The sequence below is a fragment of the Staurois parvus genome, unplaced genomic scaffold, assembly GCF_062004578.1.
Source record: "Staurois parvus isolate SC_StPar_1 unplaced genomic scaffold, SC_StPar_1.0 ptg000648l, whole genome shotgun sequence".
Lineage (NCBI taxonomy): Eukaryota > Metazoa > Chordata > Amphibia > Anura > Ranidae > Staurois > Staurois parvus.
This window is the reverse complement of record NW_028318444.1, coordinates 1,392,946-1,411,511: the sequence shown is the minus strand read 5'-3', so window position 1 is coordinate 1,411,511 and position 18,566 is coordinate 1,392,946. Positions and strand designations below refer to the sequence as shown.

At 40.5% G+C, this 18,566-nt stretch overlaps 1 protein-coding gene across 5 annotated transcripts in view; it reads left to right on the top strand.

Annotated features, from left to right (window-relative positions):
- The window catches only part of P4HA2 (prolyl 4-hydroxylase subunit alpha 2), a 157,652-nt gene that overhangs the window by 78,715 nt on the left and 60,371 nt on the right, over positions 1-18,566 (top strand). For all 5 annotated transcript variants that reach the window (XM_089694059.1, XM_089694058.1, XM_089694061.1 and 2 more), the window contains exons 7-8: positions 6,209-6,408; positions 9,269-9,445. In XM_089694059.1, coding sequence (XP_089550185.1) covers positions 6,209-6,408; positions 9,269-9,445 — 377 coding nt within the window. The remainder of the gene's footprint in view (positions 1-6,208; positions 6,409-9,268; positions 9,446-18,566) is intronic.

The window sequence follows — 18,566 nt, the reverse complement described above, 5'->3', positions numbered from 1 at the left end:
ACTTTGCTCTGAGCCGAAATTACACTGTAGAAGTGTTTCCAAACTCTAGATGTTACATGTTACTGAGAGGAGAAAAAGAAAAACCAATTTACTGAGCAGACAATGGGTAACCATTATGCTGTGATGGTGTAGAACATTAATAGGAATCACTTAAAGGTAATAAAGATAAACTAATTGTCAGAAAAATGTACCCTCTTACCTGTCGATGAAGGCCTGAGATGAGGACAGAAATGATCATCTACTGTATCCCAACAATTACCCAACTGTAGGAGGTAAAAGATGGAGCCCGCAAGCAAACTAAACTGGAGCCTTTCCCCTGCAGTGCCCCTTGTATCAGAAATGCATATTTCTCTTATTTGAGAACTGCATTGAGAAATGCTGTACAGTGGTACTTGAATGGTCTTCCAGTATTCGCTTGCCTTCAGCTTAGAGCACTTGCAATAATTTAAGAGTTTACATAAAGTCTCAGAAATCTTTTCTGAAGGTCTTCATGTTATATAGTTGGAATACCATATCAATAGATATAGTATTCATCATTGTAAAAGAACATGTTCCACATGCTTTTTAAAAATGTATGTATTTTTTAAACGCAATATACAGTTGCAAGAAAAAGTATGTGAACCCCTTGGGATTACGTGGAGTTTTGCATGAATTGGGCATAAAATGTGCTCTGAACGTCATCTAAGTCACAAAAATAGAAGAACACAGACTGCTGAACATAATACTACACAAACATTAGATGTTGCCATGGTTTAATTGCACATAACATGTAAACATTCACAGTGCAGGGAGGAAAAAGTATGTGAACCTTTGGACTTAATAACTGGTTGACCCTCCTTTGGCAGCAATAACCTCAACCAAACGTTTCCTGTAGTTGCAGATCAGACCTGCACAATGATCTGGAGTCATTTTGGACCACTCCTCTTCACAAAACTGCTTCAGTGTAGCAATATTCTTGGGATGTCTGGTGTGAATCGCTCTCTTAAGGTCATGCCACAGCATTTCAATCGGGTTGAGGACAGGACTCTGACTGGGCCACTCCAGAAGGCGTATTCTGTGCTGTTGCAGCCATTGTTTTGTTGAATTACTTGTATGCTTTGGGTCATTGTCCTGTTGCATCACCCAGACTTTGCGGAGCTTCAGTTGGCGGACAGATGGTCGTACGTATTCCTGCAAAATGTCTTGATAAACTCTGGAATTCATTTTTCCATCAATGACAACAATCCGTCCAGGCACCGAGGCAGCAAAGCAGCCCCAAACCATGATGCTCCCTACGCCATGTTTTACAGTGGGGATGAGGTTTTGATGTTGGTGTGCTGTGCCTTTTTTTCTCCACACATAGTGTTGTGTGTTCTTCCCAAACAACTCAATCTTGGTGTCATCTGTCCACAGTATATGTTGCCAGTAGTGCTGTGGAACATCCAGGTGCTCTTTTGCAAACTTCAAACGTGCTGCAATATTCTTTTTGGACAGCAATGGCTTCCTCCGTGGTGTCCTCCCATGTACTCCATTCTTGTTTAATGTTTTCCTTATTGTAGATGTGTCAACAAAAATGTTAGCATGTGCCAGAGATTTCTGTAGGTCTTTAACTGACACTCTGGGATTCTTCTTTACCTCATGCAGCATTCTGCGATGTGCTCTTGCAGTCATTTTTACAGGACGACCACGCCTAGGGAGAATAGCAACAGTGCTAAACTTTCTCCATTTGTAGACAGTCTGTCTTACAGTGGACACATGAACATCAAGGCTTTTGGAGATACTTTTGTAACCCTTTCCAGCTTCATGCAAGTCAACAATTCTTGATCGTAGGTCTTCTGAGAGCTCTTTTCTGCAAGGCATGGTTCACATCAGACAGTGCTTCTTGAAACCAGTAAACCCAAAACAGGTGTGTGTTTTTTAAGGGCAGGACAGCTGTCAGCAACACATCCAATATCATCACACTGATTGGAGTCAAGGTTGGCTCACTCCTGGCTCCAATTAGCTCTGGGAGAAGTCATTAAGCTAGGGCCTCACATACTTTTTCCTCCCTGCACTGTGAATGTTTACATGTTATGTGCAATTAAACCATGGCAACATCTAATGTTTGTGTAGTATTATGTTCAGCAGACTGTGTTCTTCTATTGTTGTGACTTAGATGACGTTCAGAGCACATTTTATGCCCAATTCATGCAAAACTCCACGTAATCCCAAGGGGTTCACATACTTTTTCTTGCAACTGTATACCCTAAATTTTTGTAAAATATGAAAGATGATGTAATGCTGAGTAAATAGATACCCAACATGTCACGCTCGTGGAATGGCGCCAAACTACTGTACTTAAAAATCTCCATGGGTGATGCTTTAATAATTTCTACAAGTTATTATTATTATTATACAGAATTTATATAGTGCCAATAGTTTGCTCCGCGCTTTACAATATAATGGGAGACAATACAGCAACAATACAGTTCAAAACAAGAGGGATAGGAAGGCCCTGCTCCTTGGAGCTTACAGTCTAGGGGGGAAAGTTATCAGTTTAAAGTTACAGAGGAGGCCTAGTGCTAGAATTATTGCTCTTGCTCTGATGTTCACGGCGATGCCTCATGTGTGGTTTGAACACAGTTTACTTATGGGACGGGGGCACTTTAGACATTTTTTTAACATTTATTTTATTACATTTTTTTTTACACTGTCCTTTTTTTTTTTTTTTTAATTTTTTATTTCTATTACAAGGAATGCAAACATCCCTTGTGACAGAAATAAGCAGTGACAGGTCCTTTTTATGGAGAAATCTGGGGTCAATTAGATCCCACATCTCTCCTTTGCAATGTAAAGCATTAGATTAAAAAAGAAACATTGATCTAGTGCTTTAAAAAAAAAAATGGCCTTGTTTACAAGGTGCCGGAACTGGAAGTGCCGTAATGATGTCGCTCCAGTCCTCCAAAGGCATAGAGATGAGTGGAGGCCCTCTTTCCTTCTATGCCCAGCATAGGTAAGTCTGAGAACAAAAAGGCGGCGGCAGGGCTATTTTCAGCACCTGTATCGGTGCCTATTTTCATGTCAGCCAAAGGCCAATAGGGGTATTTTTGACCAAAACGTTTCGGACACCAACATTTCGGTGCATCCCTAGTACAGATCACTCTTCAGAGAGCACCACAGGTGTAAACAAGCCCAAAAGCAAACAGGGTGTAATGCACATTTGTAAGTCACTTGGCTGTGCTTTATACATGTCTTGCTAAGGCTTCATCTCTTCTTTATAAATGGGGTCCAAAGACAAAGCAAATATTATGCACAGCACCTAAACTTCTCATTGGAGGAATAGGGAACTGGAATGTAATTTACAGCTCTAGAACTGATGATCACTCTTTTGTACAAGGAGTAATGGGAACAGGCCCAATTATAAATGTGTGGTTCCATGCTAGGATTAAAGATATGTCAAAAAAAGACAGCTGCTAGCACAGGTTAACAGATATAAAAAACCTTAAGCAGACATCGAAGCACAAAGTGCAGTGCTGTCGTAAAAACGTGAAATAATAATCAATGCAATAAATATATGTGAAAAACAAAAGTCAGTCCTTTCCAAAAGCAATCAGTGCTCAACGTAAAGTCCACAAGAGTGCAGGGGGTGTTTCCAAACTCCAAAGAAGGGCACCCACAAATCCAGTAGAACTAACTTCAGAAATGACACCCCAGAATTTCAGAAAGAATAAGAGTCCCACTCAGGCTCAAATAGCATTGGCAATGGTAAACCATGCATGAGATAGTGACACCCAGAAACAGTCCAAATAGGACTGTCCTGCAAAACCTAGTAAGGTAGCAAACAAATATGGTTTCATTGCAGGAGGACTTTGTACAGAAAGTCTTTAGGAGATAAAAACAGTCTTCTCGTCTGAACCACAAACTGAATTATTATCAGCTCTTAACTTACAAGTTGCCCCTTAATAGGTTCCCCAAAGCAAACATGCTGCTCTGGTAACTTTTAAGCCTTGTGCACATAGACAGTTTATTATCATCAAAGTCATTTAGCCCTGGTTCACACTGATGCGGTGCAGAATTTGCAGCGTTTTCAGTGCAAATTCCACACCACATCAGAATCGCACCCTGTTCATGCGAACTGCTGTGGGTATGTATGTTAAGTTAAAACCCTGAAAGCGGTCCGCAAAACGCAGTGTGATGTGCAGAATCGGATCGCATAGGTGTGAATAGGGACCTGCATGTTTTTGGTGTGGTATGAATAGAGCCATACAAAATGTATGGCTCCAATCACACCGCACACCGCACACAAATCACACATGATTTGCACAGGAATGCGGTGCGGTTCCTGTGCAAATCACATGCGATATACCGCAACCCACATGTGACCCAGGCTTAGTGCTTTCCCGTGCCTAGGGAGTCACAGATGCTGCTTATAGCAGTCAATACAAATGACTGCACTTGGCTGTACACTTGTAAATGCTAGTTCCTTGTGCATCGGCACCTATCTGCACATGTGCATACAGCCTATTTTGCCAAATGTGAGAGTGGGGCATTAGGAAATGCTTTCTACTGCGCTGGTTAACACTGATGCAGATTTGCATCTGTGTGTGGTCATTCACATGTATTGGTGGCTGTAAGTGGCACCTGCGGCTCCCTGAGTGTCGGAAAGCATAGGGGATTTGACGCTCAAGGATTTTTAACCTATTAAATGTCCATGTGCATGAGGTCTAAGTGTTTCAGGTGTCTGCCTTTTCACATAGCAGCAGACACTCACAGCATAGAAGGTGAGAGAGAGCCCTGAGCATCTATCAGCTTGTATATATGAAGGCCTTTGGACATCTGAGACCAATAAATTATGTATGTTGTGAAGTGAAGCATTTTCCTACCCAAAACTCTACAAAGCCTCCAATGTTGCAGCTTACCAATCCTTAATATGGTGGCTGAATTTGTTTTTTTTTTTTAATAGTTTTTTTCCCTTTATTTTCTGGTGATCCAGCAACACACTTTCCGTCTTATGGTGTCTTCACTTTGGATGGAGGAGCAACTGAGTCTGAGTCACCTTTTGAGCAGCAGCATTGTCATTGTAGGGTAGTGTCAAACTAGCAGAATTTTATAGGAACTTGACTAACAAATCAAAGCTGAACTCCATTTTTTTTTTTTTTTTTTAAATAAAGGTTTTACATAAATAGATAAAAGCTGACCATTTTACATACAGCTGTCAATAGTAAATGATGTGTCTCAACCCACTAACAGCCACTTTTGCTGGACAGTTTGGTCTTTTAAAGGAAGATTAAAAAAAACAGACTTACTGGCTTGATCATAAGGTGAAAATAAAGGAAAAGAGCTTACAAAAATAAAATGAATGCAGCCACCACATCTAAGAATTGTTAAACTGCAATATGATTTTTGCTTTAGGGTTTAAAGTGATTGGAAAGGTTTAATGTGTTATTAAAATAAAAAAATAAAAAACATTTTATACTTCTCTGCTCTGTGTAATGGTTTTGGAGCCCTGATCTTCCTTTTCTGAGGTTACCCACTGGTGCTTCTGGCTCTTCCTTTTTTTTTTTTTGAGTGCCCCGATAGCCAGCCACTATGAGGGCACTTGTGTGGGGCTGATCCCGAGCTGCACTGTCTACATCTTTTGACATCATTTTGCTCATAGGATTTGATGGACAGCAGCAGGAGCCAATGGCTCCTGCTACTGCAGACCCTTCCTGTGAGAGAGGAGAGAAGAGCAGCAGTGCTGCAGACCAGCACACCATGGGATCGAGATCAAGCTCAGTTAAGTATCTCTGGAAGGGGACATACATTGAAAGGTTTTTTTACCTGAATGCAGAGAATGCATTAAAGTAGTTGTAAACCCTTACATTTAACCAGTGAAGTGACTGTCCTGTAATCCTCTTCTCTACATCTGTTTAAAGTCCAGGATTTATAAAGTTTGTCTGAGTTGTCAGAAAAAAGGGGTCAGAGAATGAAATTACATACCGCAGTATTCAGTGAGAAAAGCTTTCAGAGCTGATTGAAAGGAAGAGCCCCCCCCCCCCCCCCCCCCCGCTTCAGGCAGCTTACATGAACAGAGCTGAGGCTGTCAATCTGCTGGAGGTCCTTCTCTGTCACCATTTTTCTCTTGGTGTCAGGAAAACTTTCAGAAACAATAGCACTGAAGGCCTTGGGATGTAACATGCTGATGGGGGTGTAACATGCTGATATTAAGATGGTTTTAGAAAAACACAGTTTCCATTTTTTATTATAGATCCAAACCATGACCGAGCTGGCACTAACCTCAAATATTTTGAAAAGATGCTAGAACGAGAGAAAACTGAAGAGAAAATAAACAAGACGTCAGACACTGAGCCACACAAGTCGCGCCCTGATGTCTATACCAGGCCTCAAGATTATCTGCCTGAACGTGAGACCTATGAAGCTCTGTGCCGTGGAGAGGGAGTGAGAATGGTAACTGACACAGTAGCTTGTAAATATTATTGCCTTATGTTCTTGGTTTATGCGCTTAGTTATGGGTATATAAAACAAATGTTGTAACCTTAGAAAACTAGCATTAAAAATGCACTTCTGGCAGAAACATCAATAGCTTTTTTGGGGAAGTGGATGTTCTGGCATTTGCCATTTGAATGACAGTGCTTACGCTGGGAGGGGTTGGCAATTGGAGACAAGTCTAGGCCCTGTGCACGGTCTGAGTCTAGTATCAACAAAAATGTCCAAAAGTTTGTATCGTTTTAATGTGTTGCTTCCCTGCCTGGCTATTTATTTCAAAAGGGATCTAAAGTATAACTAAAGGCAAAACTTCCTTTTTTTTTTCTTCCAATGGGGACCGTATTTCTGGTGACCTGGGGGTCCCCAAGGAATGCAGTTAAAATGCAGGGATTTCCTCTCACTTCCTGTTTGGCTGTGGGACAAAAAGTGAAGGGAAATCTCTGCAGTGGGATACAGATAGCGGAAAAAATTCTGACAGGGTTCTTTGGTCTATCAAAAATTAAAAAAAAAACGTTTTGGCTATAGTTCTACTTTAAAGGTTTTAATGTTTTCTTTATTGTGAACAGTTTTAGTGCATTGAGGCACACAAGTGAGCATGCAGTTGACAATAAGTATGGCCACAACATTTGGCCAGTAAAGTAGCACAGATTCATAGTCACATGACAACACAAAATGAAGTCTGGCCAGTAACATAAGGTCCGATAGTTGTCAGGAGGGTCAGCCAATAAAACAATCTTTTCATCTGCCAATTAATCAAACCGTGAATGGTTGCCAGTTGTTTGTACACCTAATAGTACATGAGAAGGCCCCAGGCAGTAAGACTGTAGTGTATAGTTTAGCTGGAAGGTAGAACTTCAACATCTGGGTTCCTTTAGAAGTAGTTTGGTTTGATACCACTAAGTGTATCAAAAACATTGTACTATGAATTGTTGCGTATCAATAATTAACATTTAAATCAATGATTCCCAAACAATAAAAGAAATCTGGGTTTCTTTATCTAGAGAAGCCTGCACCTACTCTACGCGGAATATTTTTTTAGAAATCCTGACACAGGGATATTCCGGAGATAAAGGCAGGTAGTTAACTAGATGCAAAGCAGTGTAACGCACTACTGCTACCCAATTTTGCTTGATCTTAGGGCAAGCCCAGAACGCTTGGTGTAAGTCTGTGTCTTAAAGTAATTGTAACAGAAACATTTTTATTTTTTTATTTTTTTTGATAGATAACAAACATGGTATACTTACCTACTCTGTGCAATGGTTTTACAAAGAGCAACCACAATCCTCCTCTTCTCAGGTCTCCCAATAGCTCTCCTGGAACCCCTCCCCCTGCCGAGTGACCCCCATAGCAAGCTGATTGCTATAGGGACACTCGTGAGGGATCGCTTCCGAACCATGCTCTGTGTTTCCTTAGACACACACAGCATGGTTTGGCCCCCCCCCCCCCCCGCTGTCTCCTCACAGGCTGTGATTGACAGAAGCAGGAGCCAATGGCTCCCACTGTTGGCTCCATGTCTAGTGAGGGGAGAAAGGGCAAAGAGAGGCGCTGCTCTCGTGCACAGTGCTGGATTGAGATTGGGCTCAGGTAAGCATCAGGGGGAGATGCACACAGTGTTTTTTTTTACCTTCAGGCATTCTCTGCAGTAAGGTAAAAAAAAACACCTTCTGCCTTTAGAACCACGTAAACGTCCACATTTGAGACAAGAGGAGGCAGAACTTAAGCCTGTGAGCTATGATTCCGTGGGGAGGTATGTAGAAATGATGAAAAACATCAGAGCACCTTGCCTGATACATTGTAGCTTAAAAGTGCTTGTAAAGCCTGAAAGATTTTCACCTTCAAGCATTCTATGCATGATGGTAAAATAACTTCAGTATGCAGCTTCCCCTTCAGCCCCCTCCCCACTTCTCAATACTTACCCAAGCTCAATCCCAAACCAGAGCTGTGTACAAGAGCAGCTGCTATCCCGGCTTTCTGCCTTCTCTTTGGCTCAGAGACTGCAGAAAGAGCCATTGACTCCCTTTGCTGTCCATTACAGCCAGTGAAGAGTAAGCGGGGGCGGGGCGGAGCTTGCACGAGTGCCCCATAGCAAGCAGCTTCCTATGGAGGCACTCAGCAAGAGGGAGGAGCCCGGAGTGCTGTGCAAATCCCTTGCACAGAGCAGATAAGTATAACATGTTTGTTATTAAAAAAGATTAAGCGTTTAGTATCACTTTAATTGTCCTCCAGCATAATCAAAAGGAACTTGGAAGACTGTCTGCTGAAAATGGGGCAAAGTTTGTTGAGACTACAGTAGTTGCAGCTAACTGGGGTTTGGCAGTAAGATAAAAACTGGAAATTACTGGTTTTGCTTCAATTAGGAGAGCTGAAAAGAATGTGCAGTATGTTTTTGAGAGAGTTTTTTAACAATAGAAGCAATATAAGATTTTTACCTTTTTAAAAAGAGAAATTAATTGTTGGATAAATAAGGAAATTTCTCCAGTGCAACATGCAAGGGTAATTGTTGTTTAATAGTGGCACTGGTTAAATGAAGACCTTCGTTATGGATTGGTTATGGATTCTGGAAAGTTAGGGTTGTTCGGACACAGGAAGTCTTTACATTTGGGTTATATGGCTGGTTGCCTGCATGGTTGTTTCTAATGAGTGAATCAATAGATGGTGTAGCCATAGTCAGAATGACAGCCCTGGATTCTGCACGTCTAAACACAAATCAGCAACGGCAGTTTCTATATATTATATATTTTTTTTGCTTAGGTTAACTGTAACAATTGTAATAGTTTTTTTATACCTGTATTTAAATTTTGCTTTTTTTTTTTTTCTTTAGACTCCAAAGAGGCAGAAAAGGCTTTTCTGTCGGTATCACAATGGAAACAGAAACCCATTATTGATCTTGAGTCCTATTAAGGAGGAAGATGAATGGGATAGTCCCCGTATTGTGCGATATCTTGATGTTTTAACCAATGAAGAGATAGCTAGAATTAAGGAGCTGGCAAAGCCCAAAGTAAGCAAATCTTATGTGCATTTTCTTGTATCTTCTGTAATGTTGGTTAGTGTAGAGGGGTGTGACTATGCTGTGGAAATATGATTTACATCTGTGTCTCTATTGCTTTACGGTTTTAAAACTGTGTCAAACACTGTTTGTTCCAGTTCTCCTCCTGTAACTGGTGAAACACACTGTGATTTTATTCTAATTTTTTTTTTTTTTTTATTAAGAGCAGTGTAGGTAGAAACCATAACACGTTTTCTAGGACTTGGAAGACAAATCGTTTAGGTAGGAGGTGGAAATTGAATCAGGGTTCAGTTGATAGGTTGTATGTTCCACACATTTCATCTAGCCTGTGTGCATCCTATCTTTGCATTTTAGTGTGCTCAGGACACACAGGTGCAGCCTCTAATCCAACTGGCTGCAGCCTGCCAAAGGCTAAAATACTCTGCGACTGAATGCTGTACTTAGTGGTACTCGTTCGTATACTGAGAACGCAGGTATTCTACATTCTGAGCTTACATCCCTGAGTGCATAGGGTCCTTACCACAGGTACCACTCCGGTATATCATTCAGCCCCCTCCAGTCACAGCATATTTCAACCTGCCATAGACTTAGGCTGCAGGCAGCCGAGCTGGACACTGTGCCTCCTGGGTACACCAAACCACTGGGATTGGATGCACATGGACTTAATGCTTAGTGTGCAAGTAGCCTTAGGTTTTCTGATTGCAGAAACTATCAAGGACAACTTATCCCCTACATTCCAGGGAAGAATAGCTACAAAAGGATGTTGTCAGAAAAAGCACACACATATGAAACAAATGGGGTTTTGTTAGTGTTACTGGTTAGTAGTTTTGGTGTAAATTATAGTTTTGTAACACACATGTACTCATTATACTTATCACTTTGATAAATCTTAAAGTGGTGTTAAACCCAAAAGCAAACGTGTATTACCAATTCTTAGATGTGGTGGCTGCATTAGTTTTCATTTTTAGGCTTTCTTTTGTTTATTTTCACCTGCTGATCTGGCCAGTAAGTCTGTTGTTTTTCAGAAGAACACCGCATCCTGCAGATGTAGCAATTACAGAGTTGAGACAAACCATTTACTGCTGAGAGTTATGCTTAACCATTGTCTACTGGAGGTATGCATATATGCAGCCTCTCAGTGGGTGGGCTTTAACGTCGAGAGGTCATGTAAACATCTTTCTGTGCTGAGAATGTGCACCCTGTGCTCCCACCAAAAAGCTTTCTGACCATGTGTCCGCTGTGACTGCCTGGCATTTAGAACCTGTTAAAGGAAACAAAAAGCTGCTGCTGAAAACTATTGCTGTAACTGCTTATAGCAGTGTTTTAGCTTCAATTTCTCAGTGTATCTAAAACTGCTAATGCATTTTTACACTCTCCTAACCCCCCCCCCATTCCCAGATTACCAATGCTGCTGACCAAAGGTGCCCCTGTGCTTTTTCATCCAGAGTGTAGGCACCCTAATACAGGAGGTATGATATTGGCCAAATCTCCAAATGAATACATGGGGAAAAGCCTAAAAAGGAATACAAATGCAGCTAACACATTTAATGATGGGTAAGCTGTAATATATTACGATTTTGGTTTGGAGTCCAGTACCACTTTATGCTGCTTACGAACCTGTAGACAGCAGCGGAACCCAGACGATAAAGAAGAGGTCCCTGCTAAGATCAGGCGTACCCGACTCCATTCCCAGGTTGCTGAGATGTTACAATTGCATGATAAAATGCAGCAGTGCTAGTGCTAGTGCTGCTATACCTTTTGGTGAACTGGCGAGCACCAGCAGCCTAGTAGATCCTGGTCTTACACATACCAGCACTGCAGTATTGGTGACGTGGAGAGTCCCATAAGTGCAGTACAAGCTGGTGCGGTGGCGAGCATAAGTAGTGTCCCGCAGCCACCAAGAATTTGCACACAGGACCGTAGAGCCCCTAGTATCCTTCCGGATCTGCTTACAAATCCGGATTGGTATCCCAGAAATTCTGCAGCACCCGTACTTCCCTCCTTCACTGCCCAACCTGGAATTCAGGTGGAAACGGCAAATTTAACTACTCCCCTTGATTTTTTTGGAGCTGTTTTTCACGGAAGATCTGTATGCATTGATTGTGGATCAAAGCAATTTATATGCACAACAATTTATCGCCGCCAAAACAAATTTAAACCTTGCCAGACCATTCGCATGGAAACCCATTACGTTTTCCAAATTTAAAGTTTTTTTGGGCCTAGCCCTCAACATGGGCATTTCTAAAAAAAATGAATTGCGGTTGTATTGGTCCATAGACCCGATTCACCATATCCCGTGTTCTCTGCTGTCATGGCCAGGCATAGATATGAGATTATAATGTGTTTTATGCATTTCAATGACAACACACTCCTCAGGGTGACCTTGGATTTGACCGGCTCCACAAGATTCGGCCCCTCGTAAATCACCTTAACCAAAAATTTTCAGATGTCTATACTCCCCAGCAAAACACCTGCATTGATGTGTCCCTCATTATTTTTCTGGCCGCCTTGCATTCAAACAATTTATCCCCAGCAAGCGTGCCAGATATGGGGTCAAGATGTATAAGACCTGTGAGAAGGCAAACAGGCTATACATATAAGTTTCAAATTTACAAGGGAAAAGAGAGTCACGTGGAGCCCCCCCGGATGCCCAAACTACATGGGGAGCAGTGGCAAGATAGTTTGGGACTGGGTGTCAACCTTTATCCATATGGGGCACTGCTTATATGTGGACAATTTATATTCAGGCATGCCACTATTTAGACATTTGTACAATCTTGGAATTGGCATATGTGACACCGTGTGACCTAATTGCCAGGGCTTCCCCCAACAGCTTGTAAATACCCATCTTAGAAAGGGGGAAAAGGCCTGCCTGAAAAATGAGGATGTCATTCAGCTGCAGCACCGACTTGTTTATTTTGACAGCAACAGGGTCTTGCTCTCACAAGTAGGTGTGTGCAGTGCTGTTGAATGAGATTTTTCATTCGCTGGTGGCCAGTGGGTAGATGGGAGGCCAGTGGGTGGATGGCCCCTATGCTTTAGCATATATATTTTATAATATTTTTAATACGTTTTCATGTGTGCCCACCATTAGAAGTGGGTGGATGCAGGGCGGTATATTCTAATGGTGGGCATACCACACACTTTTTCTGGCAGAGATTTCTTCTTTTTTTCGTTCAGCCCTCAGGCTGCATACAAGAAAAAGAACATAGCGTATACACCCAACAAGGACCAGCGATGTACTGGTATATCATTGCACTTTGAGTGGTTATACCAGAATGTTGCCTGCAGCTGCAAGCATCATCCTGGTATCGTTTTTTTTCAGTCGGCGATCGACTTTCATGTAAAAGCAATGTTTTAAATGTCTGCTTTAAAAAAGTAAAATACTCACCATGCCTCTTTTTAAATTCCTTGGGGTATCTACTTTCCAAAAAGGGGTCATTTTGGGGGGGTTGGTGCTATCCTGGCATTTCAGGGTCTCCGAAACTGTGATGGGTAGTTGGGTAGTGACAAAGTGAATTGAGGAAGTTACGCCCCTTCAGGCTTTCAAAGTGGTCATTGGATTTCAGGGTCCTGTATGTTGGTCACACGTGTGGTGTCCCCATACTAGGTAGAAGTAGCAGAATGTATTTGGGGGTGTAATTCCACATTATACCCACAGCTTGTGTGAGAAATATACCATTTAAGTGACAACTTTGTGTAAAAAGAAAAAAAAAATATTGTCATTTTCCAAAAACGTAGTAATAAAATAAGTCTTCCATGAACTCAATATGTCTCTCAGCAGATAGCTTAGGGTGTGTACTTTCCAAAAAGGGGTCCTTTGGGGGTGTTTGTACGGTCCTGAAATGTGATGGGCAGTCAGAATGTAAAAGCTGTGTAAATTCCATTATCTATACCATAGTTTGTAGATGCTATAACTTTCACACAAAGCAATCAATATACACTTATTGGGATTTTTTAACCAAAAACATGTAGCAGAATACATTTTGGCCTAAATTCATGACGAAATTTGAGTTTTTTTGGATATTTTTTATGACAGAAATGAGAAAATATGTTTTTTTTCAATCTTTTCGGTCTTTTTTTGTTTATAGCATGAAAAATAAAAAGTGCACAGGTGATCAAATACCACCGAAAGAAAGCTCTATTTGTGTGAAAAAAGGACATACATTTTATTTATATACAGCATTGCATGACCGCGCAATTGTCCGTTAAACTAGTGCAGCACTGTATAGCAAAAAATGGCATAAATTGCAGTATCTATACCATAGTTTGTAGACACTATAACTTTCACACAAAGCAATCAATATACACTTATTGTGATATTTTTTTTACCAAAGACATGTAGCAGAATACATTTTGAACTAAATTAATGACTAACTTTGAGTTTAATATATAGTTTTTATAGCCGAAAAAATATATATTTTTCTTCAAAATATTTGCATTAAGGTAAAATAAAATGATTAGACATCAGTTTCCCCTCCCCATACCTTTACTTACCTGAGCCCTCATTCGATCCAGCGCTGTGCACGTCTTCTTTCCTCTCACTTCCGGTCTCACTGATAAGTATAGACATGTCTGTTATTTTTAAAAAAAATAAATTTACCTTTACAACCACTTTAACCCCTTGACGCCAACGTCACACAAATATGCGGCCTCACAGATTTGGGATTTTTTTTTTCGTGGAGCCGCACATTTGCATACCTGTCTTTCTGCTGGGAGCGCGCCACACTGCGTGCTCCTACCACAAAGACCGGGGTGTCACTGAAAGCCCCGGGTCCCATTCTAACGTTCGGGACCCGGGACTCAATATTCCGGGTCACATGATTGCTGTGATAGCCTTTGATTGGCTATCACAGTGATCAGTCACTGTATAGCCCGGCCCCCTTGGTTTTTTTTCTCTCTAAGAATGGAGGAGAGAGATACATTGTATCTCTCTGACTCCTGGCATAGAGGAAAAAAAATTTGGTAAAAAAAAAAAAAATAAATTAAAGAAAAAATACCTAGATCAAGGTTTGATCTAATTCAGTGCCAGGGTAAGTGTTTGGGCCAAGGTCAGGGTCAAAGGTCAGGATTTAAAAAAAAATAATTGGTATCAGTGTCAGTGTGTTTTTAGGTAAACAAAAAGTCAAAATGTGCACTATTGTTTCTGGGCTGTACTACGGGTACAAATAACATACACATATATGGTATCTCTGCAATCATCAAGAGCTGGAAAAGTTATTTTGGGTTGCTCTTTGGTGGTAGGTTATGGTAGTAACAAGAAACACACAGCTAAATTAAAAAAAAAAGGATTTTTTTTTCTTACTATTTTGGACCAGTTTTCCTTGGATATTTCCTGATTTTTTTTTATTATCAATTACCATTTACCACCAAATGAAAACACAATTCATCCTGAAAAAAACAAGGTGTAATTCACCTGGATGTACAAAGTACTTGTGGTGATATGTACGGTTTTACTAACACATGTCAATGTTGCAAATTTGAGCTTAGGCATTTTGATTTGTTTTACCCTTAGGTGTGAAGGGGTTAAGTACTTTTGGTGGGCCTCATAAATACGAAGGGCATTCAAGTCAAAAAGGGACTTTTCATTTTACAGGTGTAAAAAGGGCTGCTAGAGTGGCGGTACTACACGCAGTAGTAGGTGGCAAGTGTGGCCTATTACTGATAGGCAGCTCACATGTCGCAAGCCAGTCTAGATATCTAGAGAAGATCTTTAATAAAGATGGCGGACAACAATGTTAGTGTGTGCTGATGAAGTTTCTTGTGAACAAAGGCATAAAACCTGCAGATATCTAGAGAAGACTTCAAGTACAGTACAGTGATGAGACCCTCAGCCGCAGTAATACATTTCAATGGTGTAAACATTTCAAAGATGGCTGTACGTCTGTTAGTGACAATCCCGGCCGTGCGGGTTCCCAGCCCACAGCAGTCAATCCTGTGAACATTCAGCACGTGGAACACTTGATCCTGGATAATTGATTCATAACCCGTTGTGAAAAACATTTCCTTGGAGGACAGCATTTCAGCACTGATGATGAAGTGAAGCAGGCTGTCCTAGGATGGTTCAGGCGTGCTGACAAATGTTTCTATGCTGAATCTTTCCAAGCCTTAGGAAAACACTAGGAAAAGTGTAGAAATATTGCTGGGGAGTATGTCGAAAAATAAATTCCACTTGAAATTTGTTCTTTTATTATATAAACTCAAAAGTCCCGGTTTGACTGGAACGACCCTCATATATTGGTCTTACTCCTTTACCTTGGCCGCTTTACCTAGTAAAATCTCTGGCATTGGCTGTCCGTTTGACATGTACTAGTGTCTGTTCCAGGAGCACCAACAGTTAGTTCTGTGTAAATTATCTGGATAGCACTTGTTATTGGACAAAACCTTGTAAGTGTATCACCAGTATTTCTAATTTTTTTTTTTTAACTACATAATTCACAAACATTTGAAAAGATAAATGTCTATTTATACAAGGCAGAACGGACTGGTTTATCTTTTACATAAACAGTCACTTCCTGACATCTAGTGGACAGATCATAGAATTGTAGGGTACGAGTTCTCGCTGTCATAGTAATCATTGTGAGAATACTGCTGATACATTTTATTTCAGCTGACTTTGATATGTTGATTTCCCAAATGCTTAGGTCGTGGCAAGCTTAACAGTGTAATTGTGTAATATTTACAGAGCTTAAACTAGGAGAACCCAGTACAGTATAAATTTTGCCCCCCCCCCCAAAAGATCGCAATCAGTCTCTAGGAACCAGTATTGGTATTACAGAGCTAATTCAGTACAATATCAAGGGCAGTGCTGATGCGCAGTATACGTAGGACAACAAGACAGCAGTATCTTGTTTGTAACACAGTGTTCATACATAATCTGCTTATTGACCCTTACCTATTGAAAACCCTGGTGTAGTAGTATACACTGTAAGTAGGGGTAGAAGGGATAGCTATTGAATGAAAGTCTTTTTTAGAAAACAATATTGTCATCAAGCCTTGAACAAGTATCTCCATTGAGTATTTGTTTAAATATCCAGCTTTAAAATAGTTTCATGACTTGGTACAGTAATCCCACATTTTCTTATATCAGTAATCCCACATTGACCTTTTTCATTCTTTTGTATCGGGTTGTTTTGTGTCAAAATCTTTGCCAACATCTGCTGTCTGGTTTGTTTTACTTTGGGATCTGTGTCCGCATTGAAATCCTCTTTTGGCAGAGTTTGAGCAACTTGGAGTCACATTTGTGTTCAGTGGGATTTTCCTTCATAAATGGATGGCAGCAGACTGAATGTACAAACTTGGCTCACTTTGGAGCAGATCCATGTTCCTTAAAGTAAAAAGGAAAAAAAAAAGCGTGGAATAATACAGGACCAGGGATATATCTATAGGGATCAATAGAAAGTTAGGATTAAACTTGCGTTGCCACAATGAAATTGGAACGTTACCCCTAACATTTTATTAATTAATGTTCTTTAACAATAGAACATACAGTTGTGTTCAAAATAATAGCAGTGTGTTAAAAAAAGTGAATAAAGCTCAAAATCCTTCTAATAGCTTTTATTTCCATACACACAAATGCATTGGGAACACTACACATTCTATTCCAAATCAAAACATGAAGAAAAATATATCAAATTTGTGTTGTTCCTCTAAAAAAATTGAAGAAAAGTGAATATTAGACTGTTCAAAAAAAAAAATAGCAGTGTTTTGTATTCTTTACAAACTCAAACATTCACTATATAAACTGAAAAATGTTTGAAGATTTTGCTTTCCTTTGAATCACTTAATTAATATTTAGTTGTATAAGCACTGTTTCTGAGAACTGCTGTACATCTGTGTTGCATGGAGTCAACCAACTTCTGGCACCGGTGAACAGGTATTCCAGCCCAGGATGACTGGACTGCATTCCAAAGTTCTTCTCTATTTCTTGGTTTTGCCTCAGAAACTGCATTTTTGATGTCACCCCACAAGTTTTCTATTGGATTAAGACCCGGGGATTGGGCTGGCCACTCCATATCGTCAATCTTGTTGGTCTGGAACCAAGATGTTGCACGTTTACTGGTGTGTTTGAGGTCGTTGTCTTGTTGGAACACCCATTTCAAGGGCATTTCCTCTTCAGCATAAGGCAGCATGATGTATTCAAACTGATCCATGATCCCTGGTATGCAATAAATAGGCCCACCACCGTAGTATGAGAAACCTCCCCATATCATGATGCTTACGCAACCATGCTTCACTGTCTTCCCAGTGTACTGTGGCTTGAATTCAGTGTTTGGGGGTCGTCTGACAAACTGTCTCCGGCCACTAGACCCAAAAAGAACAATCTTACTTTCATCATTCCACAAAATGTTGCGCCATTTCTCTTTAGGCCAGTCAATGTGCTCTTTGGCAAATTGTAACCTCTTCAGCACATGTGTTTTTTTCAACAGTGGGACTTTGCGGGGGCTTCTTGCAGATAGCTTGGCTTCACATTGGTGTCTTCTAATTGTAACAGTACTCACAGGTAACTTTAGACCTTCTTTGATCTTCCTGGAGCTGATTGTTGGCTGAGTCTTTGCCATTTTGGCTATTCTTCTATCCATTCAAATGGTAGTTTTTCACTTTTTTCCAAGTCTTTCAGGTTTTGGTTGCCATTTTAAAGCATTTGCGATCATTTTAGCTGAGCAGCCTATCATTTTCTGCACTTCTTTATATGTTTTCCCCTCTCCTATCAACTTTTTAATCAAGGTACGCCGTTCTTCTGAACAATGTCTGGAACGACCCATTTTCCTCAGAATTTCAGAGAGAAATGCACTGTAACCAGCATGTACAACATTTGCTACCTTCCTTCTTTAAATAAGGGCAATAATTGCCACCTGTTTTTCAAAGAATGAATGACCTCACTAATAGAACTCTACACTGCTATTATTTTGAACATAACCCTTTCAATTAGTGATTCAATTACACAGAATCAGCAGCATGCATGTCATGACTGTTGGGTCTGTTGGATTTCTATTACTCTACTACACCTGCTAGTAAATTATTTGCCATGTAGAAATATCATTTCTACCAAAAACAGTGAATGATCAGGTTAGTGATGTCTGACTGCTATTATTTTGAACACAAAATAATT